General features: G+C 40.3%; 1 protein-coding gene across 4 annotated transcripts; it reads left to right on the top strand.

Annotated features, from left to right (window-relative positions):
* Window positions 1-26,806, top strand: nrd1b (nardilysin b (N-arginine dibasic convertase)). 4 transcript variants are annotated; one of them, XM_015356555.2, is made up of 32 exons: window positions 1-138; window positions 950-1,192; window positions 2,959-3,220; window positions 3,933-4,014; window positions 4,315-4,468; window positions 4,887-4,960; window positions 5,319-5,414; window positions 5,898-6,020; window positions 6,449-6,506; window positions 6,681-6,754; window positions 7,322-7,391; window positions 8,030-8,107; window positions 8,675-8,795; window positions 10,231-10,289; window positions 10,681-10,735; window positions 10,895-10,999; window positions 12,227-12,350; window positions 12,999-13,085; window positions 14,506-14,625; window positions 15,755-15,806; window positions 16,426-16,576; window positions 16,781-16,908; window positions 17,640-17,802; window positions 18,198-18,229; window positions 18,858-18,996; window positions 19,656-19,703; window positions 19,828-19,880; window positions 20,701-20,784; window positions 22,118-22,208; window positions 23,255-23,371; window positions 23,870-23,959; window positions 24,541-26,806. In XM_015356555.2, the coding sequence occupies exons 2-32, from the start codon at window positions 993-995 to the stop codon at window positions 24,739-24,741; spliced, it is 3,291 nt and encodes a 1,096-aa protein (XP_015212041.1). In that variant the 5' UTR covers window positions 1-138; window positions 950-992; the 3' UTR covers window positions 24,742-26,806. The 4 variants fall into 4 exon arrangements, with proteins under 4 accessions (XP_015212041.1, XP_015212042.1, XP_015212040.1 ...); XM_015356556.2 differs by lacking the exon at window positions 1-138 and adding an exon at window positions 311-398; XM_015356554.2 differs by lacking the exon at window positions 1-138 and adding an exon at window positions 367-416.
* The last annotated feature ends 555 nt before the right edge of the window (window positions 26,807-27,361 follow it).

Here is a 27,361-nt window from a genome sequence, read left to right on the forward strand (position 1 = left end):
TTTACCGCAAACTTTAAACCGATCAATTCGAAAAAGATTGAACGACAACTTGATCGCGCCGCTATCGCCTTTTTAAATTAATTTCTAGTTTTGGTTGGTCTTTACAGTGGCGCTGTCCTGGAACCCATGCTGCCGATGGTAAATACTGTATCTATCAGTCCTTCATTGTGCACCCACGCACTTCTTGAAACATTCATTTTGCGCAGCAACATTAAAGTAATTCGGCTTTAATTGCACGTGTTGCTCTCTCACCGGTCTACCAACCTTTATTGAATTGACAACTCCCGTCAGTTTAGGGTAAGCAATCACATTACAGCATATTGGCTAGTCACTTCTGCATCCGCCAATTACTTCAGCGATTGCTGAACAGCAGCGCAGTTTGGTTGAGTGACCGGGGGGTATGACAATGTGTTTACGTGAGGGATAATCTATCAAGAACTTTGCAGACGTTTTCATTTTTTTTAAATAATATAGCTGATCTGTGGCTAGCTGTAAGACGTTTTCTGCCACCTGACCTCTAGGTCAGAAAAAACAACTGCATTGTAACTGACACTGGGCTTGTTAGGATTTGTTCCAGCTACAGCTGGCCTGTGATATATTTCCAACGATGTGTAACTTATCTTTTAAATAAATTATCGTAATTTAACGTTTGCATTTTAAATATAAGGAACCGTGTCCGTCGGCCAGTGTGCTTTTCTCATATTGTTAAATGCCGATTTAGGTTAGATAAGTTTAACGCTTTTGAAAGTATTTACAATTTTGGATCAGGTGGGCATGCGTGGAATAGTTCAACCTGCCTAAAAAAAAGTTTTCTTCAAAAAAATTGCACGCATTGGAAGTGGTGTCGTTTAGCCATCACTATTGCGATTTTCAGGGCTACTCGTAGTATTACTGCATTTGGTAATAAAGGGTTGAAGTTAATCAGCCGTTGTCAAATTGTATTCCCCAGTCCCGTTCTGACCAGCATTGCTGAAGTGTCGAGGGTCATAAGCATGCCTCTGACCAATAAGTCCAAGAGCACTGGGAGCGGTTCTGCCCAGCCGTCCAGCACGGGTGTGCTTGACGACGCCAAGCAGCAGCAGGAGGCCGAGCCCAGAGACCAGGGAGCCTCCGGGGATAACGGCGGTGGAGGCGAAGACAACAGGGGCGACCCCGACATCGTCAAATCGCCGAGTGACCCCAAGCAGTACAGGTGAGCTGCTCGTGTACTCGACACGTCGTGGGGGAGTCGGTCACTGTTTTTGTGCAAGACTTCCTAACCCATTCCTCAAGTCCGCTTACATTTCGGGGGTGCGGTGTGCCATCCAAAGTATTTAAAACAATTCTCGCGAAAGTGATGACATTATTTTCTGGTGATTTTACCAGACATGCAGTCACAACGAATTGTTTGAGCAGCTCAGCTGATTAATTTTAACCGTTACTAACAGCTATTCCACAGTTCAGAAAATCACAGCTCCCGTAGTGTATGGGTGCAAACCTAGATGAACTCTATGAACTACTGGATAAACTCTTCAGTACTTCATATTGAATATTGCATGTCTTTTAAGGGCGTTTTGTTAACTGTCCACGAATAGTCCTGCGAATAAAGGAATAATTCTTTAAATCTGCGGACACCTACATTTACGTCTGAAGCTGTATACAGTACATGTGAAAATAGTTAAAAGCCATTTTTTATAGATGTATTAAGCCTAAATTAACCAGAATCACAAATACATGAGGCAGAGTACCAAGATTGCATATGAACAGGATGTTGTCCTGTAACTCAAAACTGGGTATGAGCAGTCAGCTGTTAATGTGTATGTAATGTTATACCACTATTCAACAAGGATAGTCTCAAATGTCCAGGCATGTGTGGATCATCTGAGTTTACATTGCATGAATGAAACTGGCATAGCTTTTTTTCCCTAAGCTTTCCAGCTTCCTCACATTTAGGAGTGTCAAGTGTAACATACTTCTGAGTACTGATTGCTCTCATTTCAACTTCATTTCTAATGGTGTAATAAAAACACAAACTGTTCTCAAAGGTCCACTGTATTTAACAGCTCCCTATTCACTTCATAAACACTTTAAAACTGTAATGCTTTAAACAGTCTAAATACATATAATTTTGTGAGTCAAAAATATTTCTCGGGGTACTGGGGAAATTCAGTTTGCTGTCAGGGGGAGTAGAAAGATTGTTTCAGTTTCTTATTGTTATGTACAGGCTGGTAACAGATACTTGGAAAACTGAATTCTCCTTATAGTATTTTGTCAGGAGCTAAGCTGTTCTGTATTTTCTCATTTGCATGCCACTTGCAGTCATTATGAGAGAGCTGGTGTTTTTATTCTTTTGACCAGTTTTCACATTAGGATTTATTAATCATCATGATGAAGATAAAACTCTGCCAGCATGGTACTGATAAAAACACATCCTTCTTTTTTTTTTTACAAAAAATCTCTTGGTTTCATATCTTAGTTGCCCAGGAACTGACCCAAAGATTTCCACTTATGTGTGGTTATACCCTTGTCCATCAATGCGTCTTGCTTTTTTGAAAGCGTAGGTCTCTTAAAGAGTTTCCAGTTGGAGAACATGCACAAAGAGGCTGTGCATTGCAAACATAGTTAGTGCTGCTCTGCACTCTGCATATGACCTGGAATCAATAAAACCCACATAAAATTAAAAATCAGTTTTACATATTTCCAGGACCAGTCAGTCAAACCTGACTCATTAGATACGCATGAATAATTCAGTCCCTTTCTTTTGGCAAGGAAATCATTTAGTTATTTCTTCCCACAGAGTGCTGGCTAATTCAACAGTTTCTCAGTTTGAATGTTAACCTTTTCCATCAATGTCATTCTCTCTCCCTGCCAGAAAACAGCTCCCAAATGACCTATTAAGCATTGCCTGGCTAGCCCCGTGGTAGCAATGAAGCTTTTAAATCTCTTCTCGGGCCTGTGATGCTTTGTTTTCTGTTCTAGGTACATACAGCTGGACAACGGGCTGAAAGCTCTCCTCATCTCAGATCTAACCAGTGTGGATGGGAAGGCATCCCAATCAGAAGACGAAGATTCGGAGGAAGAGGAGAGTGAGGGTGAGGAGGAGGAGGAGGAAGAGGAAGATGACTCTGGGGAGGGAACCGAGGAAGAGTCAGAACACGATGAGGATGAGAAGGACAGCGATTTCGAGGAGCTGGTGGAGGAATGTGACGTGAAAAAGAAAAAATGCACCTCAGAAAAACAGGTTCATATACAAGTAACACTTGTACAAGCTCTAAAAAGTGTGTTATTGCCATATTGCTGCAACATCTTTTGCCTGCTCATAATCATAAATATATATTATTAACGTTAACTGATCACCACACAATGCAAATTTGTGATTTGTAAATACAAATTGAAATATATTTTAAATATGGATAAAAGCCTAAAGTATCCAGCGGCTGTTACTGGCTTATTTCAGAGTTCGAAGCTTGGAAAACTAGAAAGGGAATCTTTTCTTTTTGTTTCACTCTGAAGATCAAGGGTATGGTACATTTCATTATGAGAATTAGTTATACCTAGAAATTTTAAAGATCTACTCTGGGTACTGGCTAAGAGTAGACTCTCACGCATACTGGGAAGAAAACTTGGGGGTTATGTGTGTCTCATTACACAAAGCTCTTAACAAAATTTCATGTGACATCATTAAACTGCATGTAGAAAAGCAGGCGTCTGTAATACTGCTATGCAGATACAGCAGTTGTGATCACAAGGACAGACCAGTGTTCCAAAGCTATGTACAGTAGTTGCTTGCTTGTTGGGTCAGGAGTTTGTGATTTTCAGAAAGTGATCACACTGCGATGCAATAGGAGCCTAACTGGTTATCCTGATTTTTAAGGTCTGTGATGTCTCTGGTCCTTGTATTTGTGTCTGGCGATTGTATTGGTGAGGATTATTCATGTTGTCTTCTGGTTCAGTCTGCAGCTGCCCTCTGTATTGGAGTGGGAAGTTTTAGTGATCCAGATGATCTTCCTGGGCTGGCCCATTTTCTGGAACACAGTAAGTGCTGTTGTGTGCTGGCGTATTTTACACCTAGACAGGAGACATTCAAACTGCAGTCTGTCAAAATTCATTGGATGAAGATCGAAAGGTGGTGCATTTTCAATACACAACAAGCAAATGAGATGCATAGAGGTGTGATACATTACAGTTTTGGTGTCCTTATTTAACTCAGTAGGTGAGTTTACACAGTGTGGGGGACAAGATGGAAAGTAACAGTAATGCATTGCAATGAAACAGTGGCCGTGATCCCTGTGTGAGCTCAGATTGCACGACCGGTGTTGCTGTCTTATTTTACAGTGGTGTTCATGGGTAGCGAGAAGTACCCAGCTGAGAACGGGTTCGACGCCTTTCTAAAGAAGCATGGCGGCAGCGACAACGCTTCTACCGACTGCGAGAGAACCATCTTCCAGTTCGACGTGCAGAGGAAGCATTTCAGAGAGGCTCTGGACAGGTGCGTCAGGGGGCTGGGCAGGTTGAGAAACCAGCCTGCTGCCTGCTGTGTGACTGCGTGAAGCCAAGGGATCAAAGACGGGGGTGGCTAGAATTTGTACTGGTGCACTGTTGAAAAAAACAGTTCACCAAGTTCTTGTAACATCGATAATTCCAGTATTCCAAAAACAAAAATTAACTTGCATGAGTACAGCCCTTATTACTTTTAATGGAGTTTGTTGCTTCTCAATTATAACGATGTGTTACAGAATAAATTGAAAAATGAAAAATTTACAGTGTTTATTAAAACATTTTTTCTAACACCAGATAAATTAACAGGCCGTAATCCATTAGTTGCTGTATCACTGTGCATAAATTAGTGATTTTTATGTGAGCCTCAGTTTGAGTGAACCGCTTCTGTCTCTGTGTCTTGCTGGCAGGTGGGCTCAGTTCTTCATCTGCCCATTGATGATCAAGGATGCCATCGACAGAGAGGTGGAGGCAGTGGACAGTGGTGAGCATCTTCTGAAAACATTTTCAAGCACACCATATGTGGCCAGGTCTGCTGTCCCTGTGATCAGCAGTGAATGAGGCAATGTTGCATTTAGTGCCTTAACGGAAAGGAAAAGGCTTTGGAAGTCTTTTGTGTGAAACTGAATACTATCATTTTTGCAAATTTAATAAAATGAAAGTGTTAACTGTTCCCTGAGGCCTGTTCTGTATAACATAACCATAGTATTAACTCCCAGTAGTTTGGTTTTGTGGTACGGTCAGAAAAAGGTGTTTTGAGTCCCACTACAAAGTAATTGTAACAGATCTTTATTAAATATTTGTAATGCGTTGAGAGCGTATTTTTGAAACCTGATTTTTAGAGTATCAGCTCGCCAGGCCCTCTGACTCCCATCGGAAGGAAATGCTTTTCGGAAGCCTGGCCAAGCCAAACCATCCAATGGGCAAATTCTGCTGGGGTAAGGAAGCTGACTGATGGAGTCCCCGAACATTTTCCTGAAGCACACTTCAGCACGCTGGAGTGAGCACCCAGGGTATCTTGGGTCTGACGTGTCCGACAACGTGCAATTAAATGCCACCCCCTCATCGGAAAAAACCTGTCATTGCAGGATTAGTAATTGGAAAAGTTCATTTTGGTTTTTAGTTCACCGTGGAGCAAACTCCAGGAGTGTATAAAGATAGCTGCTTCTGGTGGGGAAAATGCCTTTATAATGATTTTTTAGTTTGGAAATTACTATGTAACCCTACCGATAAGCTATTTGTTTTTTACAGGAAAATATTTGGTAAATATACAGTGAATTCCCAAAATACTGCTATTATAAGAACTTGAAATTGAGCAACAAAACTGCTAGAAGTTGTTATATTTGATATTTGCTGCCGTGGTGGAAATTATTTTTTTTCCTTTCTGTGGCAAATCTGTTTTTTCTGTTCTGTGTTTTAAGGGAATGCTCAGACTCTGAAGCATGAGCCCCGAGAGAAGAACATTGACACCTACGCGCGACTGAAGGAGTTCTGGCAGCGACACTACTCTGCCCACTACATGACCCTGGCAGTGCAGTCTAAAGGTGACGCCCCGCTGGGGGGGGTCTTGAGGGTGCCAGAGGTTTGAAGAATGGATGCCAGGTCACCCTTTTGAGTCAATCCAGTTTAACTCTTTTCAGTTGTGCTACTTAATTTGTAGTCATGATTTTAAAATAAAAATTTCTGGGAAAAAAGTAATTATAACTAAGGTCTTTATTCATGCAGATCAGTACTATGGTACCACCTTGTACTGAGAGAGTATTTACATGTCTGCAGTTGTACAATATTGAGGGATTTGAAAGAGTGGAAGAATAAAAGATATTAAATCAAGAGGATCCTGATGTACAAGTTGAAGTATTATATTAAATGACATTTAACACCTCCATTACAAACAAACCATTCTATGAAATATGTCACTCTGCGTTTATATTGAGCAGTTGCAAGGATTACTCTATTCTCTACTGTGTTGCAGAGACCCTGGACACTTTGGAGGCCTGGGTGAGAGAGATCTTCAGCTGTGTTCCTAACAAGTGAGTCTCTGCTGCAGTAGTTGCACATTTGAGAGGGTGTTTGAGTACACTGCGGCATGTGCTGTCCAGCCTCAGGGAGAGGTGGAGTGAATCTGCTATCTCGCTGGGCACAGTATCTTGGTTGTCTGTTATTTTGCATGTGGTAACTGATTGTTGCTTTTGCTTTGGTTTCAGTGGCTTGCCTAAGCCAGACTTCTCTCACCTCCTAGACCCGTTTGAGACTGTTGCCTTCAACAAACTCTACAGAGGTGGGTGTGGTGAGAAGCTTTTGTGTTTGAATGGGTCCACACTGTCCCACTGAAGTAAGGTGGTCAAATATGTGGCCCATAGGCCAGGTCCAGCCCAGTCTGCCAAGCCCAGTTTGTCCATCCGCCAGGATTCAGTTTGCGTCTTGTCTGTGCCGCTTAGCCCACACACGAGGCAGGCATCCTCAGCAATGTTTCTGTATCAGTCTTGCAAAACACACAGCTGGTGGTTCTCTACCATGTTGTGTGGTTCAACGGCATTCAATTGATCTCAAATTTGTATTTGTTGAAGTGAATGGAAAGTCGACATGCAAGAGCTAATTTTTTCCTTTTTTATAATGAAAACCATCTGTCCTGATGTTGTCTGTGCACTTAAAATTAAGGTAAAAGTGGAAGTGGCCAGTTCAGATTTGGCCAATTTCGAAACAAATGGTGGTGGAATATTACTATACCTGTGGTTTGATGGAAGGGGTGCTGATTTATCGGACTTGCTAGTGAGCTTTTTAATGTGGAGGGCGAAAGCCCTGTGTCATGGTGCCTGTCCTGAGACTGTGTGTGACTGTCTTGCAGTGGTGCCTGTGAGGAAGGTCCACGCTCTCACGCTCACCTGGGCTCTGCCTCCGCAGGAGAAGCACTACAGGTGTGTTTCTGAACCCCACCCCTGCCATCACTGATGCTGCAACACATCGAAACAGGCTGATATTGTTTACCATGGCCCCCACCTCCCATCTCGTGTGCTGCCCTTGTCAGAGGTCTTGCTGAGTGCTGGTTGTTTACAATGATTTTTTCCAATGTCTCAAGCAAGTGAAGGTGAACTACTTTTTCCCCCAAAACAGGCTTCTTGATGCTGCATGTGGTTAGTGTTGTAGAGAATGGAACAACATTCTCAGCCATGCTGTTAAAGCCTATACTCTGGCTTCTTTCAAGAAACTGCTGGATGAAGTCCTGAGAGGAACTAGTTGGTGGCTAGATATGTCAAATGACTTCATGATATTTGTCAACTGTTCTTATTTTCTGTTAGGTTTAATGATTGATGGTCTAGGACCATTTTAAAGGCGTCATACTGTTTTGCCTTTAGGTTTTTTTTACTCCTTTTAGAGTAAAGCTGAAGTATTTACAAGAGTAAATTGACAGTATTGAGAAATATGATCTTGTGGTCAAATCATTGAGTCTGGTTTTTAAAAGTCAGAATCATTCCTTCTATTTTAATTTCCCTGAAAGCTGAGCATGTTAAGAAGAGCACTCCTGAGCTGTTTTGCTGTTGTGTCTGTCCTTTAGGGTGAAGCCTCTGCATTACATTTCCTGGCTGATTGGCCATGAAGGTACTGGTAGCATCCTGTCCCTGCTCAGGAAAAAGTAAGTGAAAGGTTCTTCGGCGTCATCTTATGTAGTTGAGATTCCTTGCATACTTCAATTACCTGAATTCAAGTAACTTTTTACTTCCTAGTATGAAAAATATCAGCTGGTGTTAAACCCCTTCCCTTCCTGCACTGAAATGAACATAAAGGGGTAAAACATAAATTGCTTTTAAAACTGCTCCAAAATGCCAACAAAATGTGTGCTCCACTGCGTTTTCTAATGAAACTTTAATGTGAATCATTCGATTCTAGTGATGATGGTGCAGGCATCCTACACCCTTTCCCGTATGGCTGGTGGATGGATATCTAAATATACATTTTGAACTAAGCAGTAGGAATAGCAGCAAATGAAGAAGAGCAATACAGGTTTGAACAGAAGACCTGGCCAGTGCCTCAGTTTTGGAGTTCATTTTTACACCTGTTTTAACTTGCAATATTCCAGGAATGTGGGGAATTGTGATAGTAAATTAAGCACGAATGTTTTTAATTGATTTTGTGCTAATTATTTTGCCAACAGTGCAGTAGACTTGACCAGATGAGAACAGTTTGTGGTTTGTTCCTGTAGGTGTTGGGCTCTTGCTCTGTTTGGGGGGAACAGTGAGTCTGGCTTCGATCAGAACACCACATACTCCATCTTCAGTATCTCTATTACACTGACGGATGAGGGCTATCAGAACTTCTACCAGGTCAGACTCGCCTGTGGGGGGTTGGGGTGGGCAACAGTGGGACTGATAGTAATCGTACCCGATAGCAAAGCTAAAAAAGGCAAATCGTCTGGGTGGACTGCTCAAATCACTGAATTTTGTGTTAAGTTATATCACTGTCATTTACAGTTCATTATTACATGCTGTACACCTGTGTGATTTTGTGTCTTTCTAGTTGTGAAGGTAAACCAGATACTGTTTTATTTAAAACGCTGTCCCTCTGCTTCTGGCTTTTGGGCCAAAGATGTTTAAGATTCTGCACAGTGTGCACTTGCAGACCATTTTTACTTTTTGTCTGCCACATGGCAATTTAATATTTACCATACTCCATATTGTTTATGATCTCTCAGAAGAAGTGGTTGTTTTTGTTTTTATTCGTTAAATTCATTTTTTGGATTGTAGCTCAGCTAGATATTTTTTTAGGCTAAATTGTAAAATGGCAACTGATGTAATTACACCCACTCCTGAGTCTTCATAAGTCTTCATGTAATCCAAATTTGACAAAAGTCATAAGCGACCCCTTTCTTAAATGTTGCATAAACACAGGTGGAGAATTACTATTCATTATATTGCAGCCATCCTCACATAGTTGCCCTAGCTGTGTCTACAAGAGGTGAAGGAGGGACTGGAGAGCAGAATTGCAGACTCACCAGGGTTTATTGTCATTGAATGGTTAACAGATGTATGTGCTGATCATAGAGGGGTTAGAAAGCAAGAGACCCAATGTAATAGCATCTAGCAGTCTGTGTGGCAGTGAGAGAGGAAATGTCCATCCTCCCCCTTTATATCAATGGAGAGGAAAATAACAAAGGAAAAAAACATTTTAAAACCCTTTAATTGGAATAATATATATAAAATAAACAGCACAGTTAATAAAGTAGACAATGGAGAGAGAGAGAAATACCTTTTAATGAATTTATACATACTGTACTATACATTTCATTACCCTACACTATCCTTTACTGTATTTAAACACAAACGACAGAGTAAATAAAGTAATTTGGGCGCCTTCCTAACATGATTGCAATAGGGGTTACTCATAGTTTTCAGTGAAATAGTGTGGCAACCTTTATAGTCTCACAGGACTGATGTAGGAGTCTTGGTGGATGCCGCATTACTTTTACTCCCTGCTGTTTATCCGTGGTTGAAATGTACCCTACTACTTAAGTATGGCAAGAACTCTCCTTAACTCAGAATTTATTTTCAATGGGACCCATGGGAGGAGTTTACTTAAGTTGCACTTGCATAATTCAAGTCTTGTGTAGAAGAAGGTGTAGTATTGAGTGCTGCATTAAGCACACAAAAACTACTTGATTAGAGTGAAGGACTTCAGATCTGTGCTGTGCATTTAGGTTGTAGGCAGCTGTTTTGGTCTTTGTTGATCAGCAATTAAATAGGTTTTTTTGTTCTTTTCCAGGTTGCTCACTTAGTATTCCAATATCTGAAAATGCTTCAAACTATGGGCTCTCAACAGAGGTAGGATTTAATCAGAAGTAACATTAAAGTGTATCTTAAACATTAGTGCCTTGAAAGAATATTTAATCATGCACCTTGATGCTTCTTTGAATATTTTTCTTTTTTTTGCTAAAGGCATGGGTGTGTTTGCACTGCTGAAGATAGTCATTGTACGACGTGTGCGACTTCATAATTGGAGTATTCAAATAAGCTGTCTAAACCAAATGTTTTACTACTGTAGTGTGATGTTGTCATTAATTTCACTTTATGGATTGATAAAAGTATATATTCTGATATTTTGAGACTACAGAAAAATTTGATTTGAACTGAAACAGTAACGTTGCCAAGCATACCATTTAACGTTAAATTTGCATGATGTTTAAGTTCTGTTATTTACTCATTATCCCCACAGAATATATGAAGAAATTCAGAAGATTGAGGACAATGAGTTTCATTATCAGGAGCAGGTAATTATATCCTCTCGCTGTTTCAATTGTGCATATTGGGTCTCTAGATAGAATTTGAAGTCGGCACTCTACAGCATTTCAGATACAGAGAGTGTGGTGTCCTTGAACTGCACACATGGTCACTACAATAAACTCTTGAACTCTTTTTTCTTCTGACAGACAGATCCAATTGACTATGTGGAGAGCGTCTGTGAGAACATGCAGCTCTTCCCAAAGGAAGATTTCCTCACTGGGGACCAGCTGATGTTTGAGTACAAGCCTGAGGTATTTATGTATATAAATTTGATTTTATATAGCGCCTTTAAAGGTGGCTTCTCAAAGCGCTTTACAGAATGACATCAATAAATAAAAAATACACAAGTTAAAACACATATACAATACACAGTGTAGATACAATACACGGGGGAGACCGTGGATGGTGGTACTAAGTATAGTAGGAGCAGAGGGGTAAAGCACAGAACCAGTTAAGTAAAGGCTCTTCTAAAGAACAAGGTTTTGAGTCTGAATTTGAAGGAGTTTACAGAAGGTGACTCTCTGGTATCCTTGGGGAGAGAGTTCCAGAGCTTGTGGGTAAAACAGGAGAAGGCCCCGTACCCCTGGAATGTAGACAGGCTTGGGGGACAGTAAGGAAACCAGAATTAGAAGAGCGAAGGTTGCCAGGTGGGGAGTAGGGCGATAATAGTTCAGACAGGTACTGAGGTGCCAAGCCATGCAGAACCTTATTGGCGAGCATGAAGATTTTCAAAAGTCCACATGGACTTTTGACAGGAAGCCAGTGCAAGGACTCCAGGATAGGAGTAATGTGATCACTTGCACTAGATCTGGTCATGATCCTGGCTGCTGAATTTTGGGCATACTGCAGTTTGTTCAAAGTAGATTGATACCCCAGCGAGGAGAACGTTACAGTAGTGAATTCGAGAGAACACTAATGTGTTGATCAGCTTTTCAGCCACAGTTGGTGATAACATAGGGCGTAGTCTAGCGATATTTCTGAGGTGAAAAGAAAGATGTTTTGACAATATGCTGCACATTTGGGTTGAATGTTAAGCCGGAATCTAATATCACCCCAAGGTTTTTCCATTTTGATTGAAGCTCAAGTACAGAACCAGTTACCGATAGGGTTACAGGATTGGCTTTACAGAGTTGATGGGGGGTGCCAATAAGCATGACCTCAGACTTCAGTCACAGTTAAGATGAAGGAAATTTTGAGTCATCCAAGTTTTTATGTAAGATAGAATAGAGACAGCTACATAAGTGTCAGGTTTGGTATGGATGTATATTTGAGTATCATCAGTGTAGAAATGATAGCTGATCTTAAAAGCTTACCGGGTGGAAACATGTAAATGCTGAAGAGCAAGGGGCCCAGTTTTCAGCCCCGAGGAACACCAGACTTAACAAGATTTACACTATGTGCATGTGGATAGCTTTTTGGTGTTCCCTGTGTTGTAGAGATAAAAGATAAAATTTCATATGTCTGGTTTTATTTCCTAGATCATATCTGCTGCCCTCAATCTCCTTACACCACAGAAGGCCAACCTTCTTTTACTGTCTCCTGACAACGAGGGGCGCTGTGAGCTAAAGGAGAAGTGGTTTGGAACCCAGTACAGTGTGGAAGGTGAGGGGAACTATCTCATGTGTGTGTTAAAATTACATGGTAATTTTGGAGTGGTGTCTCATTTTAACTGTATTTTAAAAGATTGCAAAGTAAAGAAAGTCCACTTTACCTTATTAAATGGGTTTTAAGGCTTATGGGCTCTTTGTAATTCCATTTCCAGAAAAAGTTATCCATAAACTTGCTCTCAGTGAGAGCCATGCCTTTTCTTGAAGAGTTATGAGGCTTACAGGTTCCTCTGACAAGTGCACACTTCATAGAATAGCATGCATAGTGCAAGGAAGAGAAGAAACACTGCCACTCCTTCATCGAGACCTCACAGGCCTGGGAAATTCCCTCTCTGAGACGGCGCAGGACAGAGCAGAGAGACACACTGACCCTCCCTCTCTGAGATGGCGCAGGACAGAGCAGAGAGAGACGCACTGACCCTCCCTCTCTGAGACAGTGCAGAACAGAGCAGAAAAGTCCCGAAGACAGATACACATCTTTCATTATTAAATGAAATCCCTTAGATTGGCTAGTTTTGAAAGATTTTAAGAATTACATATAAAATCATACTTGAAAACTAATGTGTAAGAACTATAGTGTTTAAATTTAATCCAAATTGTTGCTGCTAATCCTTCAAGGAATTAATTGTTCCTGTTTTTACAGAAATTGACAAGGAATGGAGCAAGAGCTGGTCTGCGGACTTTGAGCTGAACCCAGACTTACACCTCCCCGCAGAAAACATGTTTATCGGTAATTAAGAACCTGAGCTTCACTATTGCTGTCTCTGAATATTAACTGTCTGCAACAGAGGTGTCAAATTCACTTGCTGTGCCAGGACAGATTTGATTGAAATGTGTTTTAAAGAGGTCATATATACCATAATTTATGTAAATACAAGGTGCAACCATTACATAGTATTATTTATAGTACTTTTGTGTTTTTTTTGTTTTTATATTACAACAAAATACTTGTTCTTCAAAAAGTGATGGGAAGTCATTGCATTCACTAGAAGCCAATTTAGCAAAATATGCTAATTACCCTCTTGACATTGAAATGTTTTCTGTAGTTAATCATAGTTATTTTAAAATATTTTGGAATATTGTGTTATATACTGTAATTACACCACCCTTATTAATATGAATGAAATATCCTTAAAACACTGGGTACTTTTCAGTGAGATCAGTGCTGGTTTAGTCTCAGAATTTTCTTTTTTTGTGTGTGTAGGTTTTGGAAGTTTGTTTTTTGTGCAAAGGTGCAGCAGTCAAACTAGATCTTTGACATAATCAAACCTCTACAGACGTAGATAGAGGTAAAGAACTATAAGATGCGCTATGACTGCAAGACCAGTACAGTCATAATCACATCACAAGGGTGCCTGTTCCACGCCTGTTTGCAGGTTTAGACCAGAAACAATTTGAAACCCAGTCTGTGTCTCTGACCTCAAGTTACAGAGGGTTTGAACACAGGGGCTCAGTGGAAAGTGGATCACTTTATTGGCCGTATACAATTTCTTGTATTAGGAATTTGTTTTTTGCACACCTCATCTTGTGCTCCATGAGACGCACAGACAGGGAGAGAAGCTTGGGGTCAGAGGTCAGGCTTAGCCATTTATGCGGCGCCCCTGGAGCAGTTGGGGTTAAGGGCCATGCTCAGGGGCCCAATGGAATAGGATTTCTCTGCCAGCCGCAGGCTGTGAACCGGCAACCTTTCAGCCACAGGCCCAGGTCCTTAGCCAAAGAGCCACCGCACTGTACCAGTAGGAGCCAACCATGAGCAACCCAGTAGTTGTGAAAATCCCAGGGTGCTGCACTGTGACAGATCCATACTAAAGCTGAAGTCGAACATGCCCAAACACAGGCTGAAATTTGCGAATGTTATTATTAGAGTTGGTTGGAATCCTTTTTTTCCAGTATTCCAGCTATGTATACCAATTTTTTTTTTTTACAAAATTCTTGGCAGCTTTAAGATGTGCTTTAGTATGTCAGCCAACAATGATATAGCTTTATCATTTGATCGTTCTCAAATTTGGAGGGTTATGAAACTTCATAATTGAAGAGGTTCAATTAGTAGTGAAATGAAAGTTCAAGGAAGATTTACATTTTTCCGTTGACGAGTTTGGTTGTCCTCTGGTTGATGTGTTGCCTTATTAACACCGTTGTTCTCTCCACAGCCACGGATTTCACTCTAAAAGCCTCAGACTGCCCTGACACAGAATATCCCATCAGAATCCTCAACAATGAGAAGGGCTGCTTGTGGTTCAAGAAGGACAACAAGTTCAAAATTCCCAAAGGTGTGTTAGAACAGCAGCTATAAAACAAGAGCCTAAGACAAAATTGGACACGATCCTTCTTTTGGTTTTCTGTATTTAGATGATTTGTGTTGTCATTGACTCCATTACAGCAGCTGTTCATGCATAGTTTCTGTGAGTGACTTTGTGTGGTTAGTTATAGTTTGTAATGGGCATCATTGTCTTTAGATATATGGTGGTCTTTTGGACCTCTTTGTATTTAAACTGCTACTGTATCTCAGCCATCAACCTTAGTGCCTGACCCACACAGCCAATAAAAGCATCAATCCCATTGCCCAAAAGACTTAGACCTTCTGATTGAGTAATGCACTATGTTGCATCAGAAGTAATGGTTTGCTTTTAGGCCAAAAAGTTCCAGTTTGTGGTCTGACCACAAAACCTTTTGCTACATGTTTGCAGTATCATTTAGACGCAATCCCTCTTCATGGAGTGACCCATATTACTGGAATGTTATTGACAATAATTTTTTCCCATTTCAGTGACATAACTCTTTCAAAGGAACTGTTGTCCCCACAGTGGCATCCCTAACCAGTTTCCTTTTTACCAGAGTGCTCAGTTTGGAGGGACAGCCTGATCTAGGCAGGGTCTGGGTGTCTTCCACTTCTTAATGAGTGAATTCACCATGCTGAAAGAAATTTTAAGGGTGTTGGAAATATTTTGTACCCTTCTCCTGATCTGTGCCTTGATGCAGCTTTAACCTCGAGTTGTTTAGAAAACTCATTGGTCTTCACAGATGAGTCTGCTTGAAATTTTCTTTGGACTGAGGGACCATACAATTATAGATGTTAGCGATTTCAAACTATATCAATTATTGCACGCAGAAGCCACTCAAATAATTGTATAGCTCATTAATGTAATTTTATGCATCTAAATTAGATTTGCCACAGCAAAGGGAAGGGTTTGAATAATTATGCAATTGTTACTTGTCCATTTTTCTTTTATATTATATATAAAAGCAATATATATTATCTCCTTCTATTTATATATTGCTTTGAAGGTGTGGAGTATTTCATGTGTCTAGTAGATTATTAAATGTTACTTCAAAGTGCCATGACTTCAAAATTTAAAGCAAAGAAAAGTGAAAGCATCGTTTTCTTTTGTTTTCCTATAGCTTATATTCGTTTCCACCTCATATCTCCCCTGATTCAGCAGTCTCCTGAGAAGTAAGTAAGCTGTAGCAATTTGGAAAATACTGTATTCTCCATTTGATTGATAGCATCTTCCCATTTTTCTAAAAAAATCAGTACATTACTGCAGCAGATGAGCTGAATTTTAATTCAACACATTAGCATTATGTAGTAATGATTCCATGCAAGTAGCTGAAGTTGAAGTCTGTGCCAGTACTGTGATACTAAAAGAGATAGTGATATTTGGCATTACCCACAGAATCAAATGAAACCTCCCTAGTTGTCCTGATGTTTGCTGAGCTACTGCTCTTTGTAGTGTGGTCTTCTTGTCCAGTTTGGGCTGTGACTTTTGTCTCTAGATTATGTATAGATTTGTGTCATTAGGGAGAAAAGTCTTATCCCTTCTAGGGATAAAGATAATCATCAACATAAATTACCTGCTCCTGAGGCAATAATTCACTTTCCCGGCGATGTTTTTTTTAATTAAGATTTCTGTAGCAGCTCAGGTTAATCAAGAATTCTTTAGTCCAGACATTAGAAATGAGAGTGGGAGTTGGGGGGGAGTGTACAATTATGAATCAATAATTCTGATTTGTAGGAAGTGGTAGGAAATATCCAGTGCTAAAAATAGCATTACTCTGTCTCTGCCCTGCAGCCTGGTCTTATTTGACATCTTTGTGAACATCCTGGCTCATAACCTGGCTGAACCTGCTTATGAAGCAGATGTTGCACAGCTGGAGTACAAATTAGTGGCTGGCGAGCATGGCTTTGTAATAAAAGTGAAGGGCTTCAACCACAAGCTTCCCGTGAGTATAAAGGAGAACTTTTTGGTTTTTTTACAAGAGCATCGTCTCCCTTGCCCTCAGTGTCGCACACATCTGACTCCTCGATTATTTTAATAACATCTGGGCAGTACATTTGAATGTCCTGGTTCAACTTCACACAGCTGTGGTGGCACAGCTGTGGACCCCAGTACACCAGTGTGAGGGATGTGTATGTTTTCCTTGCAGCTGCTGTTCAACCTCATCATTGACTACCTGGCCGACTTCACTGCAGCTCCGGATGTCTTCTCAATGATTGCTGAGCAGCTGAAGAAGACCTACTTTAACATCCTGATCAAACCAGACAAGCTGGGCAAGTGAGTTGCCTGGAAGGGAAGGGGGACAATTTTGTTCACTTAAGATCTTGCTCCTGCCAGTTTATCACACAGGTTATTAAATCTTGATAACAAAATACATTTGTTGACGGTATCTCAGAATTTTACCATTTCTGAATTAAGCACAAAATTGTGAACGGAGAGCTGTGAGAGTTCTCGGAAATTGTGACGTAAAGCGGCCCTTCCTGCCCACTAGTCACTGTAATGTCTAATGTAATGTGATGTACACCAGTGAATAAGACAGGTTGTGCAGCAGACATTTTACCACAGAAAAGTTCCAACATGCATGCAGAGTTGCATGCAAGGAAGTAGTGCTTGTCAGCAAAACTGTCTGGAAGTTGAGAGCAATATTTCTGCTATATTAAAAGAGATGTATTCACAAACCTGTTTGTTTACAGTCTAATAGGGCCACTTTACCTCACTGGAAGATTTATTGCCTCGTTCTGAATCACAGAACATGGCGCTGCGTGTACCTGGAAATTTAGTGTATTTTGTGGTGTAAATTGGAGGTTTTATATGTTATTGTGCAGATTTTACTTTCACTGTAGTTTGAAATGCACTTATCAATGCTGAAATATAATATAAAAATATAAAATATAAAAAATATAAAAATAGCATAGCCACCATTGTATCCTCTCTTACTCCAGTTGCTGAAGCTCTTCGTTAGGCTGTTCACCCACTCGTGTTCTCAATATTTTTTTTGGGCCTTGCAGGGATATCCGGCTGCTGATTCTGGAGCAGGCCCGCTGGTCCATGATCCAGAAGTACCAGGCCATCATGAAGGGGCTTACAGTGGATGACCTCATGGTCTTTGTTAGCCAGTTCAAGTCAGAGCTATTCGCAGAGGGGCTGGTCCAGGGGAACTTCACCAGCACAGTGAGTGTCACAGGCCCTCCCAGCCACTCGGACATTCACACTTCAGACCAGGACTGTAAAGGCTGCTCTTTTTTTATATTTTAATATTTCCTTGTCATCACAGCAACATTATCTGCACAGCTGCTCTTATTGTCACCATCATGATGTTTGTTAGTGTCTGAATCTCTCTAGCACACCTCTGCTCTTTGTCTGTTTAACAGGCAGCTCTTCAGTGACATTTGCTTCTTGCTTATTTTAGCTCTTTTGCCAAAAAAACAGCTTATTATGACTGTTGTTTCCGTTGTATATGACTATATTATCTGAATAGAACAGTCTCTAATACTAACTTTCATCTTTAGTAAATATGACCACTTTGCTTATTCAGACGAAAGGTAATTTTTGCTTTTTCACCATAGGAAGCAATGGAGTTCCTTCACTATGTTATAAAGTAAGTCATTCTTTTTTCATAGATATTCTGACTTTCCTGTGTGGTGACTGAAGGTGTGGTTTATTTCCCTACAGTAAGAGTCAAGTGGTCTGGTCTGCACAATTGTGCATAAACATTTATAGATCCTTGCATCTAAATTCTGAGATCTTAGGGTTTATTATTTCCTCACAAAACATACACAAAAGAGTCACGCTTTATCTGTAGGGTCCTGGAACCCATCATAGGAAAGTTCACTAGGCCAGGCTGTCTCTAGTTTTGGGTTTAAGATAAAAGTTTATCTAGTGAAAGAAACCTGTCCAGATACACTTTAATTTTCTCCAATCCTTCTATGTGCTTTTGACTTTAACCAAAGCAATGGAGACTTTTTATTGACTTCTTTAAAGTAATTTGACTAATAGTGTGCACTACTTGTACCCAGTATAATTATAACTGTACATATACCATTTAAAGCATTGTTTTTGCACAACGTTCACAAAAACTGATTATTTAATTTTGATGAGGACAAGACATTTGGTAAAATAAGAAGTTTGTATTAGAAACAGCACTGAGTGAATGTGGACATTTCAAAATATATAACTATTTCAGATTCATTTAACGTTTCGGTTTCTGTTCCTTCTGCCTCTCTTAGAAAACTGAATTTCCAGCGTCTGTCTGTAGAGGTCCCTGTTCACTTCAGGGTGGTGGAGCTACCGCAAAAACACTCACTGTGCAAAGTGAAGTCGCTCAACAAGGGAGATGCCAACTCTGAAGTCACAGTTTACTATCAGGTATTCCAGAGAACATGAGCATTGTAATGAACAGTGGATCTTGTTCATTTGGTTGCTGCAGGCATCGTTTCTTTTCAGTCCCTTTTAGTCTGTGAGCAGACAAATACTGATCCTTCACTTCTCTCCAGAAAAAGAAGTGCATATCCTCAAGTCTCATATACTGGTACATTTATATTGTACCGTGTGTGTGTGTACAATATGTACTGTGTATTCAATGATACCACACTGCTTTCTTTTGATAGCCTGCTTTTGTTTTACTTTTCTATATCCTTCCGCACTGACATCCAGAATGAGGCATTGTTGCTTTTCTTGGTCCCACAGCCAGGCTCTGCGTTAGATGCCTGTAACCTCAGTTCATGATGTGCTCAGAGCCTTTAGCTGCAACCCCTGGGAACAGACCTGTGACCTGACTATGTGCCTTATCTGATGCTGCCAAACTCTGCAGCTGTGCTGTACTGTAGCTATGACCACCGGTTTCCTGAAATTGATTAAATTATTACAGTGCACTTCATAGCTGTGGATTCACATTTGCATGTTTCTAGATCTTAAAAATTGCCATTAAAATATTAAAAATAAAAATAAAAAAATCCCCTGTCAATTATTTTTTTTTCCATGGCAGCTAAGACCTTACTTCATAGATGTTTTTCTCCTTTTCCTAGTCTGGGCCTAAGAACCTCAGGGAGCACACTTTAATGGAGTTGCTTGTGGTAAGTAATGGCCATGAATATCCTATAGAAGGAAAGCTGAGCCAGTTCCTGGTTTGCTTTCCGGTACAGGTGTTGTTCAGGTGCTGACATTGGCTTGCACTAAAGAGCTGCTTTACTTTTCCAGATGCACATGGAGGAGCCCTGCTTTGACTTTTTAAGGACAAAGGAAACCCTTGGGTAAGCGCTGTGTCCCAGCCACGCTGGCAGCATGGGCACATGATCCCACTCTCACAGCGAGAGAGTGCTGGCTCCAATAAGCCAGCATTCCCTTTTTGCCGTCATTTGTGTCTCGGGAGGCTTCTCGTCATCTTTTTGGAAATTTCTGTGAGCATGGTCAGGGCTGATGTGCTGTAGTCGGGGTCGGGCTCAGTTGTTGTGTATTCCTGGGTCACGTTGCTTCTTTAGTTTTTTTGGACTAGAGAGGGGCAGCTTATTTTCCCCAGTAACAGACCAAACTGTTTTGTAAAGTATTGCGGTGGATCAGCTTTTACAAGTCTGATTAGGTTTCTCAAGCAGCCTCAGCTCTTTGTCTGAAGAGGTCCTGCTTTCCCTTCCATACTTATCCTTGGCTTAGGTTCCTTGTTTAGATTATACTATTAACTGCTAGGCGTTTTGGTTAAACACATTATGCTCTTCAAACGTTGCATGCATTTAACAAATACAAATATATGGTGGTGATTTATTTTCAACAAAGTACCTTGTTTGTTTCCAACACATCATACTTCTGACTAAATCACAGACCCTAAGAACTTGCAGCCTTGTCAAAATGAATTTTCACTGGATAAAGTGACACCACATTTATCCTGTTATAAACATATCGCTGTGCAAAATGAAACATGGCTTTCAAATTTCTAAACCATGCAAGTCTGAATAAATGTACAGGTGTTACCTGTTTTTTTTAACTTGATATCATACATCTGCTTTTTCCTGCCTTAGGTAGTAGCAAGTGCTAAGAGGCTCTGTTATAACCCTGATTGTGCGGTTTACACTCTTTCAGGTATCATGTCTATCCCACGTGCAGGAACACTTCAGGAGTCCTGGGCTTCTCAGTCACTGTGGAGACTCAGGCAACAAAGTTCAAGTGAGTTTTAATCATGACATTTGATGACTGTGTAAGTTTTGATATTTCAGGGCTAATTGGCCTGAATTAGGAATCCTTTCCATAAAAATGTGAAAAACTTGATTTTGTTTTTCAGTCTCATGTTTCCTTAATTGTGTAGCAGCTTAGCAGGAATTTTTCTTCTGCACTTTCTGTGTGCTTTGTAGGCATGTTGGTTGTACTTTGTGCCAGGGATTGGATAATTTTGGGCAATGTTGGTAATATAGTTAAAGTTTAAAGCTGAAAGACGTAGCCAGCGGGCTATCATTACTGCTCCAGTATGAGCAAATGTGGCATGTGGGAGCAAATAAGTGAAATTTTCACCGGATATCCCAAAACTACCATAGTATGTACAGATAGTGGACAATAAAAATGGAAACACCAATGTAAAGACATTTTACCATGTTGCAGCCAGTAGAATCTGAATGCACCATGGTATTCTGCAGGAATCTACCAGTGTCTGAAGAACTCCAGGAGGAATGCACCACTAATCTTGCATGCAAAGTCAAATAAACTCTCTTACGGTTGAAGTTAGAGGAAAACGCTGTCTCAGATTATACCATAAAAGCTTGATTGGGTTCAGATCTTGTAACTGAGAAGGCCAAGATTTGGATAACATCAGTGTCATGCTCATCAGTCTGTTGGGGGTTGTTGATGACCACATCTTTTGGTATTCTGAAGATGGGGACATTGTCGTCCTGGTATACAGTCTTTCTGGCAGAACGTACTCCACTGTTCACTAAGAAAGACGTCAACAGCACACTTCAGGCAGCAGAAAGACAGTTTTCAATCAAGAGAGTGTAGTTACTGTTATGTGTTGCACCTGAGGGAGAAGGAAACCAGGAAATGCCTATTCAGGCTGTTCCCAGGAACATGTATACATGTTCAGAACCTTACAGTCTAGGTGAATGGACAAAAGAAATGCATTACAGAATGATGAAATCATTTGTGAGTTTTGGAAAAGGGTTTGAAAAAAAAGTGTTTCTGATTTTTAAAGCTGGTAAGCATCTTATCTTAAATTGTACTGTAAAAAGAATAGCATTTTCTTTACCTTATGGCTTCATTTGTTCATCTGTTTCTTAAGGTCTGCCTATAAAATATCCCTGATAAGTTACTCATCCCCTCCATGTGTAATGTGTTACATCTCATTGTGAAGACTTAATATGAATGTAGAAAAAAAACTTTCATTTTCTGTAGGCCAAAGTGTCAGAATATTGACACATGAATCAAAAACTATTTTTAAAGTGGAATTTGCTGTACTAATAACCGGTCTTCTCTGCAAAATCCAGTAACAATGAATATTTGTTTCTTGCAGGACTGAATTTGTGGAGAAGAAGATCGAAGAGTTCCTTGTCAGCTTTGGAGAAAAATTGTCTAGTTTAACAGACGATGCTTTCAAAGTTCAGGTGAGACATCTCATAATCCTCATGCATGATGAGAGAGAACTCTCCTCCGTAAAATAATAAAATGTACTCAGCTGTGGTCAGAACCTTTGCTTTGTTGTACCATGGATTTGATCACTCCACAGATCTTTTATATAGTCATTCAAAATTCAAATGTAAGGAAATTAGAAGGCTTAAGTTAGTTTTGGATTTCCTTTGCTGAAAAGTAGCTCAAGTAAAAAAATTCAGTTTTTACTTTTTTCTTTAAAAAGTTAACTACATTTTTTGTGGATATATTTGAACATAAGAAATGTATAAATGAGGAGGTGATTCCACCTTGCTCTTTTGGCTGTGAGCAGCTTATTGATCAATCAGTCTGAAGTAGTTTTATATGCTGTCTTAGGTTCTTTGTGACAACGTACAGTATAAGAACTCTTAATAGGTGCCCACACTTCCTGTGTCCTCCTGCTTATTGCCGGTTCAGGGTTCCACAAAACCTCATGAAGCTGTAGTTTGGCCCTGTGCCTACACCTTCATCATACCCCTTACCTTCCTGTGGGCAGCCAGCTCTGCTTTTCAGACTGGTCTACTGAAAACATTTTTTTTTCAGACTGCAAATGCTGATGCCCCCAGTAATTCAACACTGTGCAATGACATGTAGAATGTGCAAAAGGGGGAGTTTGTATAGGAGAGTGCGGAAAACCCAATAGGAGTGTCAGGGGCAGAAGCCAGAATGATAGAGCTGATTAATGACAGCTTTCTTCCCAAATTTGTCAGAGCACCTACAAGAGGAAATGCTTGTATTGATCTAGTCTTTTTAAACAATTAAGACAGTGTGAGATAAACAGGGGTAAGTTAACCATAAGGGAACTGTTATTATAAAATGCTGTGCTTTGACGTGTGTTTTAAAAGTGTACAGGTTGAGTCCAAAGCAAACGTTTACATTTTCTGGAAAGCAGACTGTGAAGAAACGAGACTCGGTTTAAGAGGTGGGGAATATGAAATCAGTGGAAAAAGGATGTGCATGAGCTCCTGCCAGGCTCTCAACTTCCGTTGTCCCGTCTGTGCAGGTGACAGCGCTGATCAAGCTGAAGGAGTGTGAAGACACTCATCTGGGTGAAGAGGTGGACAGAAACTGGTTTGAAGTGGTCACCCAGCAGTATGTCTTCGACCGCCTGAACCGCGAGGTACAGCCTTCAGCAGCCTGTGTGCTTACAGGGTAGTTCATGAACGTGGCCTTGTTTCTGCGTCATGCAGAGGTGGAGAGAAGGGGTTCATAGATGAAGGCGCAGCATGTGTGAGATGTTGAAATGCTACTGTATGTGCCTCAGCATTAACATTAATAATGAATACAGTACAAAACCCCAAAAACCTGTCCAGCTGTAAGTAACTTGAAAGACGTTTTTTTGTTGTTTAGGATTGATCAATTTATTGATAAAGAGCAACGTCCTGGAATCTGTTGTCCACAAGTGTGCTGAGAACTGAGAATTAAGATGGCCTTTTTGGATCCTTCAAGCAATTGTAATATTGAAAAGAGTTCTATCTAAGCAAGGCTTTACATTCTTTGGAAGGGGAAAGTATTGGAACATGCCTGTGGTACAGATGGAGATAGAAATGTTTCCGTGTCATAAAAGAGTGAGCTGTAGTGATGCGTGTTCCTCATCGTTGTCCTCTCCTCCCTGTAGATCGAAGCCCTGAAGCTAGTCACAAAGGCAGAGCTCGTGTCCTGGTTTCTGGAGCACCGTGGGTCTGGCAGCAGGAAGCTCAGTGTGCATGTAAGGAAATAGAAAGGCATCAATCTCTAGAAAGGCGGGCAGGTCAGTTTCTGCCTGTCTCAGTGTTCATGGAGAAACCGTATTGCTGATGATGAAATGCCATCTTGTGTTCTTTCTCCCACCCATGTGCACTTCTCCATCCAGCACTCAGTGGATACATGAATATAGATTATGCTACTTCTGCAGCCCTTAATCTCAACTGTCCTTGAGTCCGATCCAAATTTATGACTAAAACTCAGGTCCCTCGATCCCCATTGGCTTCCATCCATTCTAGTGTCGCCATGTGCAAAAAGACCCCAGAGAAACCTTGACACTTTGGTTCAGTGAAATGAAATGGACGTGCAGAAACTGAAGTTCTTTGTGTTTCTCTACTGCTCTGCACATATTGTTGGGGAAAAAAAACCTGCAGATAAAACTGGAATGAGTAGAAAGGAAATACATAGGCTGAGTTGGCTTACACTAAAGAGCTGCTTTTCTTTTGGCTTTGGTGGCCCAGGTTTTGCCATCAAGTCCACCAAAGTCCCACAGTCCCTGTGTAAAATTGGCTTTTGCTGATGGACCCGTTTGTCTTTCCCTTGTAGGTGGTGGGACACGGAGAGGAGGAGCACGATCCGGCCAGCGGCGAGGCCCCCGCCGACGGCCGGGGCTCCTCTTACGGAGAAGTGTCCCAGCTGACCTTCGTGCCTGTTTCACAGCTCCTGGGAGACGTCACAGTCATCACCGACATCCGGGCCTTCACCTCCTGTCTGCAGCTCTACCCCTTCCACAAGATCATCAAGTAGAGCCACCCGCCGCGCTGCGGCAGCTCTGTGCATTAAAGCAAAAACCGCATTGTCCCTCTGTCCCATTGGCAGTGCCACGTGTCACGATAACACCTGGGGGCAGGGAATCCCATGAAGTCGGGGGGCAGGGGGACTTCTGCACATTCTGGTGATGGTTCTTCCCAGCGCATCAGGCTTCATAAGGGGGCTCAAGTGATTATGGTTTGATTGTATGCAGTTTTCCCAGAACTAGACCTTTTAAAACAAACATGCAGAGTTTATACTAATTTCTTATACATACTGTGAGCTTACACTGTGTTATACTAAAAGGACATGGCAGAAGACTGAGATACAGAAGTAAAACTTGGATATATTGCAAATAATGTATAACCTAAGAATGGTCTGCATTTTGAGAAGGAAGGAACAAGACCAAACTGTGATTGCTGTGTAGAATTAATTGTGTGCCTGCACTCTTGTCAGATAAATAATATTAACGTTGCTCTCATTTCCTTTGCTAGCTATGATGTTTTAATTAAAACCCCAGTTAAGGGCTGTTAAAATTGCTATTTTTAAAAACCTAGATTTAGCTTTTGGAGCCCTGATTTATGAATGTTTAAATATTTTCTACTCAACATATTCAATCTGTTTTTCCTTAAAATATTTTAAACATTAGGCCTACATATAATAGGGAAAGATGTTGAGTTTAAATTAAAAAATTAAAAAATTAAAAATTAATTACAGTAAACAGATTAACATAGCAGTTATGTTGAAGGAGGTGGAAAACAGTCTCAGATTATCCCACAAATGCTATTTGAGCTCTTCTTAACTATGGTTGGTTATTTCTGCAGATTTCAACTGACATTACTTTAGGACATCTGGAATCCGTAGCCACTTATAGGATCTATATTTTCCCAGGTTAATAAGTTCCAGTTCATTGCATTTATTAGTTAAGGTCATGTAAGCAGAACCTCAAGGCACTGTGGTTGGCGTTTCAAAGTAATTTGTTATCTTGCATAACAAATGACACATAAAACACCTGAATTCTCAGTGGAAAGAAACAAACCTACATTGTAAAAGAAGTGGACCCAAATGTAAGATTTGAATTCTGTAAGTCTATAATACACTGGTAATAGAAACCGAATTATCATCTTTTCTGTGATTTATTTTTTTAATTATGTCTGTTAATGCTCCCGCAACCTTTGTCTTGTGTCTTTGTTATAAATTATTTGCTTTGCCTTTATGTACACTTTTATACAGAGAGCACAGTGTGCTGTTTTAATGTACAGTACATACAGCCGTGATAGACCTAGTGTAGCATATGATTGAAAAATAGTGCAGGTTGGGTTTCTTTGAATTCAGGGTATGTGCTTGTTGCAGCACTGTACTATTTCGGGGTTCTTTTTAGGAATGTCCAACTTTGGAGATAAAACACACCTTTCATAGCTTTTTATAAAACTTTATTTTTCTAAATTCGGCTTGTAATACAACTACAACGAATGGGCACTCACATACAAAGAAAATGTCTCGCTAGCGAAATGTGATTTTACCACACTTGCAAATTTCCTAGTCTTCATACCTACCTTGTACAGTAGCTTTTGTATTTTAGCTGTAGTTGGAATCATATGTAGTCGTTTTTGTGCCTAAGGATTCATAGTAACTTGTTAGTCACCATTGAGAAGTAACAGATAGGATCTCACCAAGTCTCATTTTAAGCTTTAAATAGCCAGACATTCCTACATTCTCTCCATCTTTGGAAGTTCCTATTATTTCAGCTTGGTTTCATCGGATCCATACAGGAAGGGTGAGGACTGTGCATGATTTCTACTACAACACGGATTGGGGGTTGCTGCATCCATTTACTGTACAATTTGTCACATTGCCATGTCTTGCAGGCAATTAGCACTGGATTCCAGCAAGTTGCAGTGCTGTGTTTTTACACATCTTTATTGGGTTACTTAACCTAGCTAGAATAAGAAACGGTATTGTCATGGGAGGACTATTCTACTGAAAGATGCATAAAGTAAATCGGTGGTCACTTTTGGAGAAATCGGAATAAAGTACAATAATAATAAAAATCTATAACAAAGTGCATTTTTTAATTTTGTTTCTTTAAATCCTATACAGTAACATGCTTTTTGAAACTACAACCAACACAAAATACAGCTTTGTTTCTAAAAAGTACTGTTCTGTATGACGTACTGTAAATGTAATGCATTTACCTTTTCTTTATCATTTGTCTTGGCTTACACAAATTGATAATTAACACTGTAAGAACTAGACATTTTAAACTTGTGTAGTTATTTGTGTCATATAATAAATCATGTACAACCACTAAGGAATACTTTGCTAGGTACCTTCTATCCGGTGTCTCAGAAACACCCTGCCAACGGAATTAAACAATTTGCACTGCCTGTAGTGAGACCGCAATTTTTCACATCTTCACAGCTGGTCAACGCAGATCTCTGGCCTCAGTATCTATTGATATTGAAGTATGAAGGATACTTCTACTGCAAGAAATATAAACATGAAATCATATATAAACATATATGCATATACTGTATGTATCAACATTTTTCAGATGAAATGGTTATGTATTATTATAAAGTACATATACTGTAGAAACCATGCTTTTTTGAAGGGG

Source organism: Lepisosteus oculatus, chromosome 9, assembly GCF_040954835.1.
Source record: "Lepisosteus oculatus isolate fLepOcu1 chromosome 9, fLepOcu1.hap2, whole genome shotgun sequence".
Taxonomy (NCBI): Eukaryota; Metazoa; Chordata; class Actinopteri; order Semionotiformes; family Lepisosteidae; genus Lepisosteus; species Lepisosteus oculatus.